Source organism: Callithrix jacchus, chromosome 4, assembly GCF_049354715.1.
Source record: "Callithrix jacchus isolate 240 chromosome 4, calJac240_pri, whole genome shotgun sequence".
In the NCBI taxonomy this organism is placed as follows: Eukaryota; Metazoa; Chordata; class Mammalia; order Primates; family Cebidae; genus Callithrix; species Callithrix jacchus.
Window position 1 is genome coordinate 22,446,324 of NC_133505.1, and position 18,638 is coordinate 22,464,961.

At 42.4% G+C, this 18,638-nt stretch overlaps 1 protein-coding gene across 1 annotated transcript in view; it reads right to left on the reverse strand.

The window, feature by feature from the left end:
• BMP6 (bone morphogenetic protein 6) overlaps positions 1-18,638 on the reverse strand; it is a 161,753-nt gene that overhangs the window by 17,276 nt on the left and 125,839 nt on the right. Inside the window, exons 3-4 of the mRNA XM_002746242.6 lie at positions 2,876-3,024; positions 1,984-2,181 (exon numbers count right to left, since the gene is read on the reverse strand). Coding sequence (XP_002746288.1) covers positions 1,984-2,181; positions 2,876-3,024 — 347 coding nt within the window. The remainder of the gene's footprint in view (positions 1-1,983; positions 2,182-2,875; positions 3,025-18,638) is intronic.

Genomic DNA, 18,638 nt, shown 5'->3' on the forward strand with positions numbered 1-18,638 from the left:
TTTCAAAAACCCCAACCCTGACTGTTTCTAGTGGGGAATACAGGAACACCCATGCTGTGAGCAATACTTCCAAGAAACACCAGGATGACAAGAAGCAAAATGTCACATCACACTGGGTGGTGGATCCTCGAGTTCCATATCCAAGTTACCGGTGAAAGAGACAGCTTATTGAAGTCGGAACCCAAAATGGAGACACTGCTTCCCAAAGAAGAAATAGGTCATTTGGGGAAATGCGTTAACTCTGGCCACCAAAAAGGACATTTCTCTACAATTACCTGGAAGAATCCAGAATTACGTTACTTCTTTGCCAGGAATCCCAACATATGCCCTGAGAACCTGCTTCCTACAATGGTGTATAAATAATCTTCGAGTGATATTATGAGCCAGATTTTGATGCTTTTCATTTAATCCCAGGGAATCTGCAAGGCACTCATCATCCCCATCTTACAGATGAGTGAATGGAAGCTCATATGGATTAAATGTGTCCAAAATCACAGGGTAGGAATGAGAAAAACAAGGTCTCTGACTGCAAATCTCACTGCCAGTCTTCACCGTTATGCTTTATTCTCGAGCTATTTAAACAGCCAAAGGACCCCAGAACTTGCAAGCACTGGCATTACAGTCAGAAGTGTCTGGGTTTCCATTCGATCCTAACTGCTATGGGACCGGCTGTCGGGAGGAACTATCCACTCCCTTTTCCCCTCCTCTGGGCTTCCATGGATGGACTTCCATGCTACTTCCTAAAAAGGCAATGGGGAGAACTTTTTATTTTATTTTTTTTTGAGATGGAGTCTCACTCTGTCGCCCAGGCCAGAGCACAGTGGCCCAATCTCAGCTAACTGCAACCTCTGCCTCCCAGGTTCAAGCGACTCTCCTGCCTCAGCCTCTGGAGGAGCTGGGATTACAGGCAGATGCCACCACGTCCAGCTAATTTTTTGTATTTTTAGTAGAGGTGGGGTTTCATCCTCTTAGCCAGGGTGGTCTTGAAATCACAACTTCAAGTGATCTGCCCGCCTCAGCCTCCCAAAGTGCGAGGATTACAGGCATGAGCCACCACACCCACCAGGGGAGAACATTTCTGAAGGACCACTCAGCTGACACTCAGGCACAGTAGGGCTAGTTCCTCTCTCTTTCCCTCTGAATGTGTCTGTTCTGAGTAGAATGAGACTCCCTTCATTCCTTAGCTCCAGGGTGGGCACACAATTTAGGTCTGGCCAATCAGAGCACTCCCCACCCAGCAGCGTACTTCAGGGTCGGGGATGCAACCCCAGCCAAGCCAACCGGAGTCGTGCCCTGGATTTCTGCTCAAGGGTTCTGCCTGACGTTGAGGTTGCCAAGGGTAACAAAATCCTGGAACCACTGGTTGCCTTCCTGGCCATCATATCAGAGATAGTGTTACTAAGAATTCCACCAACAAAGAAAAATAGAAAAACAGGAAGAGAGAGATTCCCGATATCATCTGAAGCCATGGATCCAGCCATTCCTAAAGATGGAACTCCTGAACCTCTCCATTAAGTGAGCCAGTGAAACCCATCCTAGAGGGTGTTTGACTTTTCTTCCCTTCCAGCCAAGAGCACTGACAAATATAAGTTCATATTACACAAGTGTACCAAGTTTGCATGTACATCATAACTTCCCAGCATAACGCAACTAGGAAAGAAGAATCTAGATGCTCCCTGGGTTTTGATGGAAATTCAAAAAAGAGTTGGAGAAATCTAACCAAACAGAAAGATGCTTATATGGATAAACAGGTAGTCACAATGCCTGCAGCCTGAGTCTTCAGCTAACAAGTGTTCTGCACTGAGGGCCCTTGGAACCCACACAGACATTCTGTGACTGCAAGGTACCATTACACATGTGACACTTATACGCCTTTGGATTTGCTGTGCAGAAGCTGCTCAACATCTGAGACTGTGGACATAACTTTTGCTCTCACTGAGACCAAGAAGTCTTTCTGGAAACACAGGCTCCCCGCAAACCCACCTGAAGCACTGGAGACCCGTGCCACGTCCTGTGACTGGGTAGAGCGATTACGACTCTGTTGTCGGCGCCTGCCGGAGGCTGACCTGGTGGTGCGCACGTGGACCTCACTCACTTTGAAGAAAGCCACCATGAAGGGCTGCTTGTCATAAGGACCGTCTCTGCCCACCAGGCCAGCGGCCCGGGGGTGGATGTGGACTCCTTTAATGCAAATCAAAGCATGTGTCTCTTTATTCTGCAGAAACTTATTCCTGGAGCTACAACAGTTAAGGGATACTTCCTAATTTCCCAAGTGCTCATAATTAAGAACAAGTATGAAGAAGAATATCATGCATCCCCAAACCTTGGCTGGCACCTGTGGGATGGCATCTTTTGGCAGAATCGAAGCACTCCTTTCCAAGTTCCAGAATCACGTGAAGGAGTGGCGTGAACCCCTGGGGGCTCCTGTTTCTGCTAGACTATGGATCTGCAGTTACTCTGTCCTCCCTGGGGGACAGATCAGCAATGGGGACCTCAAGCTGCTCGTTCTGATTCTGCAGGAGGAGAGGGTACTGCAAACCTGCTTATCCGTCAGGATTTAAACAGATGCGCCTGCCCCTCTCTCACTCACTGCATCCCCACAACCTGCCTCTGACTGGGAAAGCTGTCCTCCCACCGCCACACTCCTGAAAATGTTACCACCCTCCTGTCTCCAAGTGGCCCAAGCCTGCTTTCAATTCCTCTCTAGGAGGCCTCTGGGAAAGGTTTTGGTTCTCAGTGCAAGTCATGGGGGAGCAGTAAATGAGGCCATCCTGAAGCTGAGGACTTGACTGTAGCCCACGGTTCTATCACAACTGCTGTTAGGGAAACCTGTGAAACTGACTCCTTGTTGGAGGCTTGTTGGATGGTAACTTACCATCTTGCGTCACCACGCTCAGTTGAAGCCCCATGTTATGCTGCGGGGTCACAACCCACAGATTGCTAGTGGCCGTGATGTCAAATTCCAGCCAGCCTTCTTCTGAGGCCCACACGACGCGGGTGTCCAACAGAAACAGGTCAGAGTCTCTGAAAGAAAGAAAAAATGGCCCAGTGAGTAGCGCACTGCCCGAAGCTCTTTCCCACTCTGTCCTGTCTGGGAGTAAGGATAAAAGATGCCCAAGTGAGATCACACCCACCTGTGAGGCACATGCACAGTGACCTGCCATGGCTCTGAGAGACAGGGTACCACCCAGGACACAGGTGTGATACAATTAGGAGAGACAGGAACACCTGATAAGGCGCTTCATAGAAATCAGCTTTCACCTGGACACGGGCAGACCCTCTCAACTTTACCCAAAATCTTGTCAGTGCTGCTCATGACAGATCTTTTTGGAATTACAACAAATTACGAATAAATGGGTTTTTAAAAATTGTTATTTTTTTTATTGATTTGAGACTGGGTCTCACTCTGTCACCTAGGCTGCAGTGCAGTGGTGCTTAAATTTTAATATTTCTTCTATTATTATATTTTAGGAATTTATTTATGATACTATTAGTGAATTGCTTACTTTATGGCTAATAAGCTCTAAAAACAGAGAAAGCAGGAGACGGTGAGAAACAGGATTAAGAAAAGATAAAAATCAGGATCCGTATGAGCATTTACAAATTTGGCTTTGCTCGTTTTTTCTTTTTTTAAAAAAAAAAAAAAACTGGGACTGAAAATCTTCACATTTGTTTCTTTGAAATGAGGAGAAACAAGAAGCCACATCACACACCTGAGTAATCATCTACTGTTTTAATTAAGGCCTCTGAATGGTCTGCAGTGAATATCTAGTTCTTCCTCCCATGGACTGTGTAGCTGGGGGCAGATGCTGAGTGATTTTAAAGTTCATCCTGGCACAGCTGTGAGCTACGGCTGGGGTTCTTTGGGGCAGAGTCATAGAATCCACTCCTTCCATTAGGCTACACAGGGACAACTGACATTTTTCACCATTTTTAACTAACATAATCCTAAGGACTGTAGGATGATGGTGTGAGGGTCTCCTGTCCTCCTGCATTTTATGATAGGTCAGTGTTAGGGGACGGTCACTTTTGTGCTTTAGGGACAATCTGAATCTGTGTATCCATCCCATGGCCACTAGAATGAGATGCCTGGGATTCCCAAGACAGGGAGGGTTATATTTCGGCCTTGGAAAGACTCGAAGGGCATGGTAGTGGAACTATTTTGCTGCAATATCTTACAGAGATAGAAAAATGACTAAAATTAAGCACTAAATTTAAGATGAGCATACATTTAAGTAAGTTACAAAGTGCTTTCATCTACTGTCTCTTTGCTTAATCCTTATACCAATCCTAAAAGCCAGGCAGAGTGTCACTGTTTCCACCTTACAGCTGGGGAACCTGAGACTCAGACACAAAACTATGGTCATGTGGTCAAGATCTCAAGCTAGTAAGTGAAAGAACAGGACTTAGTTCCCCGTGGATTCAAAGAGCTTTCCATCATAACATACTGTCCCATTGAGATTATTACCAAAGACAACCTGCGATTAATGAATGAACTTCATCTCTAATCCACGGAATACTTAGGAGGCCGGTGAAACATCAACTTAAAATGGTTAGTTTTCTCAGAGGAGGAGCAAACAGTTTCTCCTGCCTCCATGGCCGCTTAGAGGGAGAAGGGAACTCTACTGTCGTCTTTTCCAAGTATAAACAGTAGGCACAGCTAAAAGTCGTTTACTCAGCTGCTTAACCGAGTCTGCGGGAGACCACGTTCTGTCCTGCCCTGTTGAAAGCTCTCTCCGATGTGGATGCGTCACACCCCCTGTTGACAAATTACCCCCCATCACTGAGGTAACAACTGTGAGCAGGCAGACGGGGGGTGGTTGGGGGCTGGAGGGGTGGTCCGTGAAAAACAGCAAGCAGAGATTGGAAGGCCAAGGCTTTGAAGTTCAGATGTAAGAAGACATCAGTTCTGTTCTGGAAGGTCACAGAAGACCCTTATCCAGCAATAACACAGACAGTACAGAGCACTGTGGGAAAGTAGCCCCAGTTCCAGAGGAAGCACAGCACACGTGGGTGTTGTGGGCAGAACGAAGCCGGCACTCTCCAGCATCAAGACCTGGTGGGAATCTCAGGGGTAAGGCTGCCCTTGAGGCAGGGCCCAAGAGTGCATGGAGCTACCGCTGAGTTCCCTCTGATGACTACATTAGGCACCTACATTTTAAGGATTTATAATAAGGATACAGAGAAATACAGTTCAAAGCATGAGTGTCGCATAGCTGGCGGAATGACTAGAATGAACTTTTATTTTTAAAGAGCAGGCTTTATGATAAAGAAAATGGCAGCCTCATCCAAGAGGAAGTGGGGAAAGAGACAGATGCACATCATCCAAGGAGGAGGAAAACAGAGAAGAGCAGAAAGAGAATGAATGAATTAAAGAGGGAGAACATGAAATCAAAAGTTAAACTCGGGGCAAAGGCGGAAGATGAGGATGACCTGTCATGACATGAGGCAATTGTACCTACAGGGTCAGTGTGGATTTGTGGGTGTGGGAAGCCCCGTTTCCATCCTGACTCTGCTACTGAGTCACTTTGGGGCCCGTGAATTTGCATTGTTCTGTGGCACACTTTTCTAATTGTATAGTGAGAATACTGCCTGTTCTTACTGCTTAAGAAAGCTGTGAGGTCAAGTGCAGTCTAGTGGCTGTGCCTTGAAAAATGAGCGCTCTCTGTGGTCCTATGGCAGTGAGGCAGGCTTGGACTTCGATGTTTAGATCTACGTTTCTTTTTTTGAGATGGAGTTTCACTCTTGTTACCCAGGCTGGAGTGCAATGGCATGATCTTGGCTCACTGCAACCTCTGCCTCCTGGGTTCAGGGAATTCTCCTGCCTCAGCCTCCTGAGTAGCTGGGATTACAGGCACGCGCTACCATGCCCAGCTAATTTTTTTGTATTTTCAGTAGAGACAGGGTTTCACCATGTTGATCAGGATGGTCTCGATCTCTTGACCTCTTGATCCACCAGCCTCGGCCTCCCAAAGTGCTGGGATTACAGGTGTGAGCCACCGCACCCGGCCCAATCTATGATTCTTGAGGTCTTAGAAGGGAAGGGAGGCAGAGCTTGGACTTAAGATAACTGGACCAAGTGGAATAGAGGAACAGCGAATACTGATTGTGTCAACAGCCTTTATCCTCAGCACAGCCAGAAAAGGCAGGACCTGTGATGTCTCTTCTAGAGCTGAGCCCCAGAGAGGGTCTCAAGGTCACATGGCTAAGTGGGGCAAATAGAATTTAATCAGATCCCAGGCCCTTAGCAGTCATGTATCTAAAAAGTAGAATCATGAAGCAGACAGAGCACAGCCTGAAAATACTGTATGAGGGCTCAGGATAATGTAAGGGGCCAAAATCTACCACATATAAATGCTAAAGTCAGCTGGATACAGAAAATACGGTAAGATTCACAGGGCAGGCACAGGTTAAAAATCACCAGTTGGGAAGGCTGGATGTGCTGGCTCATGCCTATAATGCTAGAACTTTGGGAGGCTGAGGCAGGAGGATTGCCGGAATCCAGGAATTTGAGACAAGCCTGGGAAACATGGCGAAACCTTGTCTCTACAAAAAATACAAAAATTTGTCAAGCATGGTAGTGCACTGCTGTAGTCTCAACTACTTGGGAAGCTGAGGGAAGAGGATCACCTGAGTCCAGGGAGGTGGAGGCTGCAGTCAGTGAGTCACGACTGCACCTCTGCACTCCAGCTGAGGTGGCAGAATGAGACCCTGTCTCTGAATGGATGGACGGATGGATGGATGGATGGATGGATGGATGGATGGATAGATAGATAAAAAAGATCACCAGTGGGCCTCCCCCATCAGGGTCAGTAGGAATGACAGGTACGTGCAGGGAAGTGCCTGCGATATCTGGTGTTGATTGTAGACGGTGACATTGTGGTAGAGCCCATCTTACCCTGCTCCTCCTTCCAAGCAGAATGCTCTGTGTGTCCAGCATGACATCAAAAACATGTTCACACCATCAGGGAGAGGAACTTGAAAAAGGAATGAAGCTTTAAGGTACAACTTCATGAGTTCACCCTCAAAGCTCCCAATAACTCAGATATTGAAGAGATACTATTGATGGTAAATCACTAGAACAGTTCTGGTCTGACCCACATCAACTGATGTTTCCTTGGAGATACACGGCCGTCCTAGTCTGTGGACTGTAAAAGTATAGCCTCGAACACAGTGCATCTGATTTTACCAGGTGAAAAATAAGCTTTCCCTTCTAAATCACAATTGCGCAGAGTTGAGAAGAGATGCTCTTACCTAAAATGTGTGTCACTGATAGATAAAGAATCCTAGAGACTGGCCAAAATCATCACCATGCCTAGATTATTGAACCTTCCTACTGAGGTGATACACTCTTAAGGTGGCAAGCCATGAAAGAAAATCTTGAAACAAGGAAGATAATTTTGAGTGTAGTTATTGACTATTTTGTTCTCAACTAACTCAGACCCTATATTTGATGGTGAATATGCTTCCGATCTTCAAGGCAGTAACAGTGTTACTCTTTTCCGTGTAATTCCAGCCCCAGAGCACGACATTCCTCATATTGTGGTCATCCTGGGCAAATCAGGTTCTTAACAAATTAATACACCTAATAAGAGATTTCTGGACAATTTCAAAAATTCACCCTGGCATCAGAGTTGACGAGTCAGAAAGCCACTCACAAAGACAACCTCTATCCAGTCCTTTAGCTGTGGGAGGGTGGGAGAGGAAGGAGGTATCCCCCTACCATTGCCATGCCCAAATTCTGGTCTGCTGTCTCGGATGAATGGATGAATGAATGAATGAATGAATGAATGAATGAATGAATGAATAAAAAAGATCACCAGTGGGCTTCCCCTATCAGGGTCAGGTAGGAATGAGAGGTGTGTGCAGGAAAGTGCCTGCGAGTGTGGGTGTTTGTGGGCAAGATTTATCCCTGTGTGTCCCTCCTATCACACAGTCTCCAAGGCACATGCTCACATCACTGATACACCATTGGGCCGAGAGGCAGAGAGCACCATTGGCAAAATGCAGCAGGCCTTTCTCTCCTGTGCCCTCAGAAAAGGGTAGGAAGCGCTTGAACTCCTGGTGGACAGGCTTCGACCCTTTCCTGACAAATCATACACCCATCAAGGTCACAATGCCCAGGCCAAAGCATAACAGTGTTTACTACTAACCATTTTGCTAGAAAAATGCTCTCAATAAAGTGGCATTAATATATACAAAACCAGCAGATTTATGAAATACTCGATAAGCTGACCCTGTGGTCTTTGGTTTATTTCTTCATCACACATTCCTTTGCATTTGTGCATGTGGACTTGATGTTAAATTAAGATACAAAACAACATTCACACACTGAGGAAGTGACTTTCTGCAATAAGAAAAAATCAATTTTCCAACAGAATGAAAGTAAAAAAAAAATCCATTTCCATTTTAGAAAATTAAGGAGTCAAGCCCATGCTTTTTACTTTTTCCTTATGTAAGAGACAGTATAGATTATGTTTAAAGTTTTACCATTAGAAAGATAGAAAAGGCATCACACATTTGAAAATAGAGTTCTACAAACAAGGGTAAACTGCTGCATACATGACACATACAAATTTGAGTAACAAAGATGAATGAACATTATTATTATATATTTTGCTACACTTACATTTTTTTTAACACTCTTCGATATTACCCAATGACTAGCAGGATATGAAGAGTTGTTTCGAATGTCAAAGGTACCTTGATTCTGTAGGGGCTATTTCATCTTTAACAAACCAATATAAATCACTTTGCTGTTAGAATATTAACATAGCAAACCTTCACATGCTGTTTACTATGTGACTGTTCTAAGTACACTTACATACATTAACACCTCATAACAATCATAAGAGGTAAATACTATTAATGCTATTACAGGTTTACAGATGGAGAAACTGAGGCACAAAGAGATTAAGTGGGCTGGGCATGTGGCTCATGCCTGTAATCCTAGCACTTTGGGAAGCTGAAGCAGGGAGATCACTTGAGCCCAGGGGTTCGAGACCATCCTGGGCAACACGGCAATACTCTATCTCTACAAAAAATTAGCTGGGGATGAGCTGAGGTGGGAGGATCACTTGAGCCTGGGAAGTGCAGGTTGCAGTGAGCTGAGATTGTATCACTGCACCCAGCTTGAGCGACACGGAAAAACCCAACCTTAAAAAAAAAAAAAGAGAGAGAGAGAGATTGAGATTAAGCGGCTTGAACGTGGTCACACAGCCAGCAAGGCCAGAGCTGGAAAATGAACCCAGGCAGTTTGGCTCACGTGTTGTACGTGCTCTTTTACCAGTGGCTCTCAAGCGTAGCCTGCATCAGAATCCCCTGGAGGGCTTGTTAACACGTGGATTGCTGCCCCTCACCCGTGGGGCTTCTGACTCAGTAAGCCTGGGGAGGGGCCTGAGAATCTGTATTTCTAACAGGTTCCCCCGCGATGCTGATGCTGCTGGTCTAGACCACATTTTGTGAGCCAAGGACCTGAAGCCAGACTACCTCTCCATGAAACATGAGCAGTACTACCTGTGCCTGTTTTGTGAAAGCTATCTGCTTTCAAGATTTCTTGCTCCTCCCCCTAAAACAGTGCAAACCAAATGTAGGCTGCTCCACAAGTCAATGTGTCTTATGGATTGGCTTAACCCTCAGGGAGTCACTGAATTAGGCTAATAAACAGAATTGCAGGTAAGATCAAATCCAAGTATCAGTGTTATTGGAAGTCTTGGTTCTGTATGTCCAAGGCAGGGTAAGAGGAGAAAGAGGATGATGATAATGTTATACAAATTCATGGCTACCCAGTCTGTTCTCTTTGGCCACATAAACACAACAAAGCTTCCATACACTGGGGTATACTGTAACATTCACTAGCGATCAAGTGCGGAGTTTGCCACTTGTTATTTTTAATTAACTTACTTATTATTTACTATTTGAGAGGGAGTCTTGCTCTGTTCGCCTAGGCTGGAATGCAGTGGCATGACCTTGGCTCACTGCAACCTGCGCCTCCTGGGTTCAAGTGATTCTCTTGCCTCAGCCTCCTGAGTAGCTGAAATTATAGGCGCATGCCACCATGCCCAGCTAATTTTTATATTTTAGTAGAGATGGGGTTTCAACAGTCAGTCAGGCTAGTCTTGAACTCCTTACCTCAAATGACCCGCCTGCCTTGGCCTCCCAATGTGCTGGGATTACAGACGTGAACCACCACGCCCAACCTTGGCTATCTTTTAAACATGTTACATGAAAATCTTACATGTTTTGGTTCTCATCACCAACCCTATGTTTCCACAGTCCTGTCCAAGGCAGGGAAATGAAATAGTAAAAGTGCTATTGATTTATCTTTTTCTAAAAAGATGTTTTACAAAGTAATCTCTTTTTTTAAGGTGTTTTTTAGTTTCCATGGGGCTACAGAGTAATCTTAACCACTGGCTGGACAGCCTCATATGGAGATGCACATAACCAAAGCGATCTGTTTCTAAGCATGAATGATAAATATATAAGGCATAGTTTCCAGAAATAAAAGCCTGTTTTCTCTTCTCTTTGCATTTACCAAGAAGATAAGCAGTTCCCAAAGAACAGCGCCTCCTACCCATCACCTACTGACTCTCCCCGCCAGCATAAAATGTTTTAGCATTCTTTTGAGAGTATATGATTCTTTATGATAACTTTAATTTCTCTCTGAAACATTCTCTTCTACCCTGTGCCTTACAAAGAACAAAACATAGGCTGAGAAACAAGGTCTGATAGCTCCTAGAGCAGTTTTTTTTTTCAAGTAGATTGTTCTAGGTATAAGGCATATGCCCTTGACTATGAAGATGAAACTAACCAGTTACATAACCTGAACCATGGGTCACTTGTATTATCCCGTTTTCAAGGGCAAAGGAACAAATACTGAAAAGCTCACTGCTTGTCTGAGGCCCACACAGAAGGAGCCAGAGATTATCAAATCAGCAGTAAGATTTCAGGATTCCCTAAGGATCATACCTGTGAAAGCCAGACCCAGAAAGAGAAAAAGGTGTGGTTGGGCATGGGGATAAAAGGCTTTGGTTTCCTTCTGCCCAAACTATAATAGTGTTCTCCAGTCCTGGCTTTCTCAAATTTGCCCTTCTCTTCAAAAAAGAAACCCGTCTCAGGTATCTAAAAGGGTGAACTTTTATCTTCATCTCAGCAGGCAACATTGAAAATCCAACAGATTTTACAGAACAATCAGTCCATAGGTAATGCTCTTCTAAAGAAACTACTCTCCTCCACCCTGGAACTGGATGAACCACTAGGTCCAGATCTTGTTTCCAGGACTACGCCATTTCATTACTGAATCAAATGTCAATGTTTGTAGGGGTGCATTAAAAAGATTTCCAAATGAAAATGATAAAACATAGTATACTTCAAAGACTTAAGCTTCTGGTCATGATGTATCAAACTAAAAACTGGACTCACAAAAACCAAACTTGTTTGAAGTCCTCTTAGAGCAACCAAACAGGCAACGCTGGATGGGTCATACCTCAGGGAGAAAGAAAATGCAGGAAGGTGAGCCTTGTGTTTGCTGCTGCCTTTTCCTTTCAGGGCATGTGATAATTTCTTGTATGAGGCACAGACACCAAACAGAAAGTGGTAGCAGCTTAGAGCTTTACACAGTATCACTGGCTGGGTAGAAAATCAAAATTCAAGGAAGCTAGTGTGTGAGAAGACCTAAAGTCCCCGCCCCCCCCCAAAAAAAGGGAGCTTCATGGAAATGAGCTCATAAAAGTGATCTCATATAAGCCTGGGTCACTTCTATGTAGCCCCTTTCCTCTAGGACTTGGGCTCTTCAAGTCCTGGCCTCCTTGAACTCCAACATTTCCATTTGAGGTATTTGCCAGATATTAAGCTGTGTTTACTTGGGATGAGGAGTTGAGAAAACAAGCAGAAAGAAACTGTGTAGAGGCTCAAAAGCAAAGCAAAGCTTTTGGCAGTCTCACAGTGCTGGGGAGATAAAAAATTGAGCACAGAGTCCACCGAGGAAGAGGGGCTCTTGCAAATATTCCAGACTTTTATGTTTTTGTTTTTGTTTGGAGACAGTCTTACTCTGTCACCAGGCACCAGGCTGGAGTGCAGTCGTGTGATCCCAGCTCATTGCAATCCCTGCCTCCTGGGTTTAAGCAATTCTCCTGCCTTAGCCTCCCAAGTAGCTGGGACTACAGGCACGTTCCTCCACACCCAGCTAATTTTTGCATTTTTTTAGTAGAGACAGGATTTCACCATGTTGGCCAGGATGGTCTCGATCTCTTGACCTTATTATCTGCCCGCCTCAGCCTCCCAAAGTGCTGGGATTACAGGCCTGAGCCACCGGACCCAGCCACTTTTATGTTATTCTTAAAATATTTTTTAAATTAAAAAAAAAGTTTTTTGAGACAAGTTCGTGCTTTGCTGCCTAGGCTAGAGTGCAGTGGTGCAATCATAGCTCACTGCAGCCTTGACTTTACAGGATCAAGCAATCCTCCCACCTCAGTCTTCTGAGTAGCTGATACTAAAGGCACAAGCTACCATTCCTGGCTAATTCATTTTATTTTTGTAGAGACAGGGTCTCATTATGTTTCCCAGGCTGCCCTTGAACTCCTGGGCTCAGTAAATCATCCCACCTCAGCCTCCCAAAGTGCTGAATTACAGATGTGAGCCAATGTGCCCAGCATCCTAGATTTAACAGCTGAAAGGGCTAAACTCTAGGAGAAAGGAAAACCAGAAACAGATAAGCCTTATTATATCCTTAGACCCTGCCTAAACTGTAACAAAAAGAAAAAGGTAACTTTGTCTGCCTTACAGTAGAACATTGAATCTAGTCTGGAAGGAGATAACAGTATCTATAACTTTTTTCTTAAATAATGTCCAGAATTTCACAAATGGAAAATTAGCAGGCTTGCGAGAAAATAAAACCAAATAAGGAAAAATCAAGGGAATGAACAGATAATGGAAATAGACTTATAGGTGATCCAGATAGCAGTAATCAAATATGGTCTTTGAATCCAGCCTGATATAAAAAGAATAATAAATCACAGGTTGAACTTGTTCCAGGGACATGAGGTTAGTATAACATTTAAAAGTCATTTCATATGGCAGACACATAGCATTATGTGGAGAAAAATTATATGATTGTCCCAAAATTCAGAAAAAACATTTGATAAATCCAGGCCAATTCCTAATTTTAAAAAAACTCTTAGAAAACTAGCAATGGATAAGAATTTTCTTTATCTGATAAAGAGTATCTACAAAAACATTTAGAGCAATCATCCTCCTCAATGATGATATATTAAATCTTTACCCCTAAGTTTAAAAAAATCTGACAGAAATCTGAATGATTTCAACATTATCCTGGATGTCCTAGCCAGCGCAATAAAATAAGAAAAAGAGAAGCGAAAAATAGGATTGAAAAGGAAAAAATTAAGCTAATATTTATAGATTATATTCACAGAAATTTCAAAAGGCCATACAAAAAATTTATTTGAATTAACATGTAAATTTGCAAGGTTATTGGATACAAATAAAAATCAATGGTATGTATTTATCAGCAAAAATCAATTAGGCACTGAAAATTTTAAAAACGAATAATGCCATTTATAACAGCATCAGAAACTTCAATATCTAAAATTGATCTAACAAAAATATTCAAGATACACACAAAAAAACTATATGACTTGAGAGTTACTAAAGAAGGCCTAGGTAAATACCACATTCTTGAACTGAAACACTCATTATGGCTGAGATGTAAATCCTTTCCAAATTGATCTCTAGATTTAATGCAATTCCAATCAGAAGCCCAGCAAGTTTGTTTTTGTTTTTTGTGGAAACAGACAAACTGATTTTAAAATTTATATGGGAATGTGAAGGACCATTAATAGCTAAGAAAGTCTCAAGAACAATTTTGAGATTACATACCACAGTATCAAGCCTTATTATAAAACTAAAGGAATTAAGACTGTGCAATTTTGGTATGAGAAGAGAAAAATTAACCCATGGAACAGAATAAAGATCCAAAAAAACAGACTCGCGTATATATGGTCACCTAAGTTATGAGAAAGATGTCACTAAAGTACATGAGAAAAAGATAGTGTTTTCAGTAAACAGTACAGGGTCAATTCGATTTTCTATTCTTACACATCTGGTCTATGTCATCTACTTCATGGCTTACCTACAGTCTCAAAAATCTACTACTGTAGTTCAGCTCATTCTGCTGAGCTCAAAACTTCTACATCCCACTTGGTCTTGGGTACTCAAACCATGATTCAAACATGTGCAAATCTGAATCATCTTCATTCCCCTTTGTTAACTTATTCCTGTGTTCCCCATCTCTGTGAATGGTGCAGAGTGCAGTATCGAACTAAAAATTCTGGAAAATGTTTCATTACCATTTTCTCTCCTGGGACAATTATATTCTATCTGTAAAATAGGTAAGATTTTGTTAGTTTTGTCAAAAATGAAAGCAATAATTCAGTCTCAGATTGTTCCTGCAGACTCCAGCAGCAGCCTTCTGTGCTGGCCTGAGAAAATCTTCCCATTTTAGCAGGGAGGGAGGGATGAAGGGGGAAGAAAAGAATATAAATGTATGTATTACCATTGAGCTATACACTTAAAAATGGTAAAGATGGTAAATTTTTAATGTAGCCTTAATGTCAATAAAAATGTATTAAAAACATGAAAACCAACTACAGAGCAGCATTTCCCTCCTTGATTTTAAGATGCATTTCTTCAAATCCTAAGGATTCTGAAGTTAAGATGAAAATATAAACCAAACTCTAAAATCAAATCATGAAAAACATCCTTGCCTGTTTCTAAATAGAGGAGTAAGTTGGGATATCATTTAAATGAAACATAAATGTTAAGTTTGGTAATTAATTCTTCAAATGTCTCCCAAAAGACCGTATCATGATAAGAACATGGAGAGGAAAAGTTCTCATACACACAGAAGAGAGACCATCAGCTGCCAAGCAAGGCGAATGCCAAAACACAGAGAGTAGAACACAGAGTTTCAAAACCAGCAGAGACAAGCGTGGCTGATTCCTAGATGAAACAGGACCATGATTCAGATAATGAACGTGTGTGTTAAAATTTCTGGTTGGCTTTCAAGAGATGCTCTTCGACTTCTAGGTATACAAATTTCAATTACGCACAAAGTATGCCTTTAACCAAGTAAAAAATGTAGAAGAAAATGATATTCTTTAAAAACCTCAAAATTTATTGTTATAAAAGTGCTAACAGAATAAAGATCATGAGTACATGTTGTGAAAAGAAGTAAATTGACAAATGTATAACACTGTGAACAAGTATATATACTTTTGTGTAAATTTATTCATCTTTCTTCCCCTTCACCTCCCTTCTCTAGAAAAGCTGTTAATAGACCAGTGGTTGATCAAGAGATCAAAAAAAACAAGTTTTGCAAAGGTTTTCTGTAGGAAGGTCTTAGACATCAAAGTACCAGAGTCTGAATTCTAACAGACACAGATCTTCACTACTTATGAAACTCTCTCATTCGCCATTCAAACAGAAACATCCTTGGGACGTCTGCTTCAAAGCTAAGGAAATGGAGGTGTGAGGATGTGTCATAAGGAGGTTGCTTACCTCTTTCCAGTACTTCATCTTTATTTTGAGATTGTATCTACATCATTGAAACCACTTCTACGAAGCATAGCAGACAACCGTTTAGGAATTATTTGGCCTTGGCAAAATTCGTATGTGCCATGCTTTGTTCTCTCAAAGATAACATGCCTCCCCTGTCTATCTGATGGGGTCATGGTAAAATTCCTAATGAGAAAATGTAACAGAAGGCCTTTTCCAAACTGTTACTATATAAACGCAATTTTTTACCTGCGTCATCACAAGGACGTGATGATTTATAACACCAAATTTTAACACCAAACTCATCTTTTAAACACCACGTAATACCATGGAGTAAACTTCTAAAAATAAAGTGCTAAGGCATCCTGTGGTACTCGATAATGATGCAGACTGTTGCTGTAGTCTGATGGATTCTCCTTGCCCCCTGCCCAGAAAAACCAATGCACTGAAAACAGCAGGTATTATAGCAAAGAAAGAGGTTTATAATCACAGGGCTAGCCATATAGTAGGATGGGAGGTATTTCTCAAATATGCCTCCCTGAGAATTTAGAGGCTAGAGTTTTTTAAGGGTACTTTGGCAGGAAGGGGCCTGGGGAACTGAAATCACTGACTGACCAAGGATGAAATCACAGGTGTGACTAAAACTGTCTTTATGTAGCTGAGTTAGCTCCTGGGAAGGAATTTCAAGACCAGGTGGCATCTCGTGGTCTACCAAAATGCTAAATCTGAAAAATATCTCAAAGACCAGTTCTTTAGCTTTCTCAATAGTGATGTTATCTATAGGTGTAGTTGGGGAAGTTATAAACTTTGTGAGCCTCAGTTACATGATTCTGGGGCAGTCAGCGATTTATAGACAAGCAAGCTCGTCAATGGCAGATCACTGTTTATGTCTATAGCAAAGCCCAACCCCTACCATAACCTTGTGACCTGTTTACAAATAGAGTTTCAATTTTTAAACATGTAGGGGATCCGTTCAAGGAAAGGACCATTATGGCCTCTGCACAAGAATGAGCAAGAGCAATTTAGCCAAGTAGAAGCAAGATGGAGTCAGTTAAGTCAGATTTCTCTTGCCACTATGATTTTTGCACAAACTGTTTCACTATTAGGTTGCTGATTTCATTCTAGTCTATGAGTTGCTTCAAATCTCCTATGACATAGACTTCATCTAAGGGCTTAGTCTCGACTTTTAAGTAAAGTATTTAAAGTAAAGCATTTCCTTGTTCTTACTAAAAGCACCATCTATTCAAGTAGCCACGTTTTTTCTTTTTAAACTTACCTGGTCCAGTGATTTCTTATCAAAGAAATATGTTTGTGCAGAGTTTGCAGCAAAAGCCCATCTTGCAAGAATCTTCCCTGACCTCCCTGGGTCAGGCTTCCTAACTGCCTTTAATATCAGAAGGCCCGACACATAACTACTGCCACCCCAGCTGAGTGTGTGACTCAGCATTTAAAACTCTGACTCTGTTTTTTCTTTTTCAAGGAGGCCAACTATTTTGTAACACAAACAGTTGTTAAATGGAGTTAATCCATCAAATACTACAAATTTCACTTAAACACAGATAAGACAAATACATTTCTTCACAAGCCTGGAGAATTGTTTTCAGCTAAGACGCCCCAAGACGGTACAGATGGGGAGATCAAACCTTCCCCCGGAAGGATTCCTGCAGCTGAGTCTGGAGGCCTCTGGAAGAATGCTAGGAGGTGGCAGGAGGCCTGGCTCCTGGCCCACAGATAAGAAAAGGAAATCTCCTCCTGGCCAAACTGGAGCCCTTCAAAAGCATGAAACTCTCCCAATTCTCCCAGAATTTCCCCCCTCCTATGCACGACAACAAAACACACACAGGTGCCAAATGCTCCCATCCTAGAAGGCAAAGAAACTACGACTCCGTGCTTTGATAGAGAGTCATCAAAGCTTGGGACCATTCGGGGTTTTATTTCCAAGCTCACTGCTGGCCTCGAGGAAGCATGACACCACCATCCTAAGCACAGGGCAGCTGTTCTTTTTTTGGCTGGAGTTCAGTATAAACCTTACAAATGTTCTGCTAACTTTCTCTCTCTTTTCAAAAGCAAATAACAATTTTTTTACATGCCATAGTCACTTAACTCCCAGCCTGGCATTCTCACTATAAAGTTTTTCCTGCAGGATGGAGAAAACCATGTATTCCCAATAAATTTCTGAGCCAAAAAAGATGCCAATAGGTTATCCTAACCAGAGAAATATAATGGAATAATTAGGATTAAAAATCAATGGCTAAAACAGTCCCAAAGAGTCAGTGATTACCAATTCTCTCTGAAGTATCAACTGACAAAAATCTAGCAACAAAAAAATGTACCTTTCAAAAGTGGCCCTCAGTAGTAAAGCCATTGCATATACTTTTATTTAGGAGGGAGAATTAGACATCAGAAAACTTCCCTTTCATTCCAAAATTGTGGTCCATTATCAAGACACCACAATGGCTACATTTTACTCATCATGTAGCTGTCCTCACTGTGAATTACCTACAACCATCAGCATGTACATTCATACCATGAAATGTCCCAAAGTATGGCAGCAGCATCTGTCCTTCTTCTGTGTTTCCCCCTTACAGACTTAAATATACACGAGGGCTGGATGCTGGCAGTGCTTTCAAAACGAAAATGAATCTTTCATAGGGCAAATTAATGTTCCCTACGAGTTCAGTGTGTGTATTTGTGATAGACCCAAACAGAGATCAAAACATTCAGGAAGAACCCAAGTCATTCTTAAGCCTTTGGAAACTCTTGGGAAGTCAATAGACTGACAAGACCAAAAGCAGGAATCTGGACTTAGTTTGTGAAACCAAAGCTGACAAATCCCTTATGGAGTCTGGAGGTGTGGAGTTCCCTCCCGTTACATGTTCACTTCCCTTCACTGTTATCGTTGAAGCTGCTGTGTAATTGTCAGACCATCATATCACCTGCTTGATTCCCACCTTGTACATACTAAGAACTACACAGTAATACTAATCTGTGCACGAAGGCCTTGATTCTCACTTACTAAACTGACCCTAAATACTAAGCAAAATTTGAGTTCTTGGGGTTTCTATTGG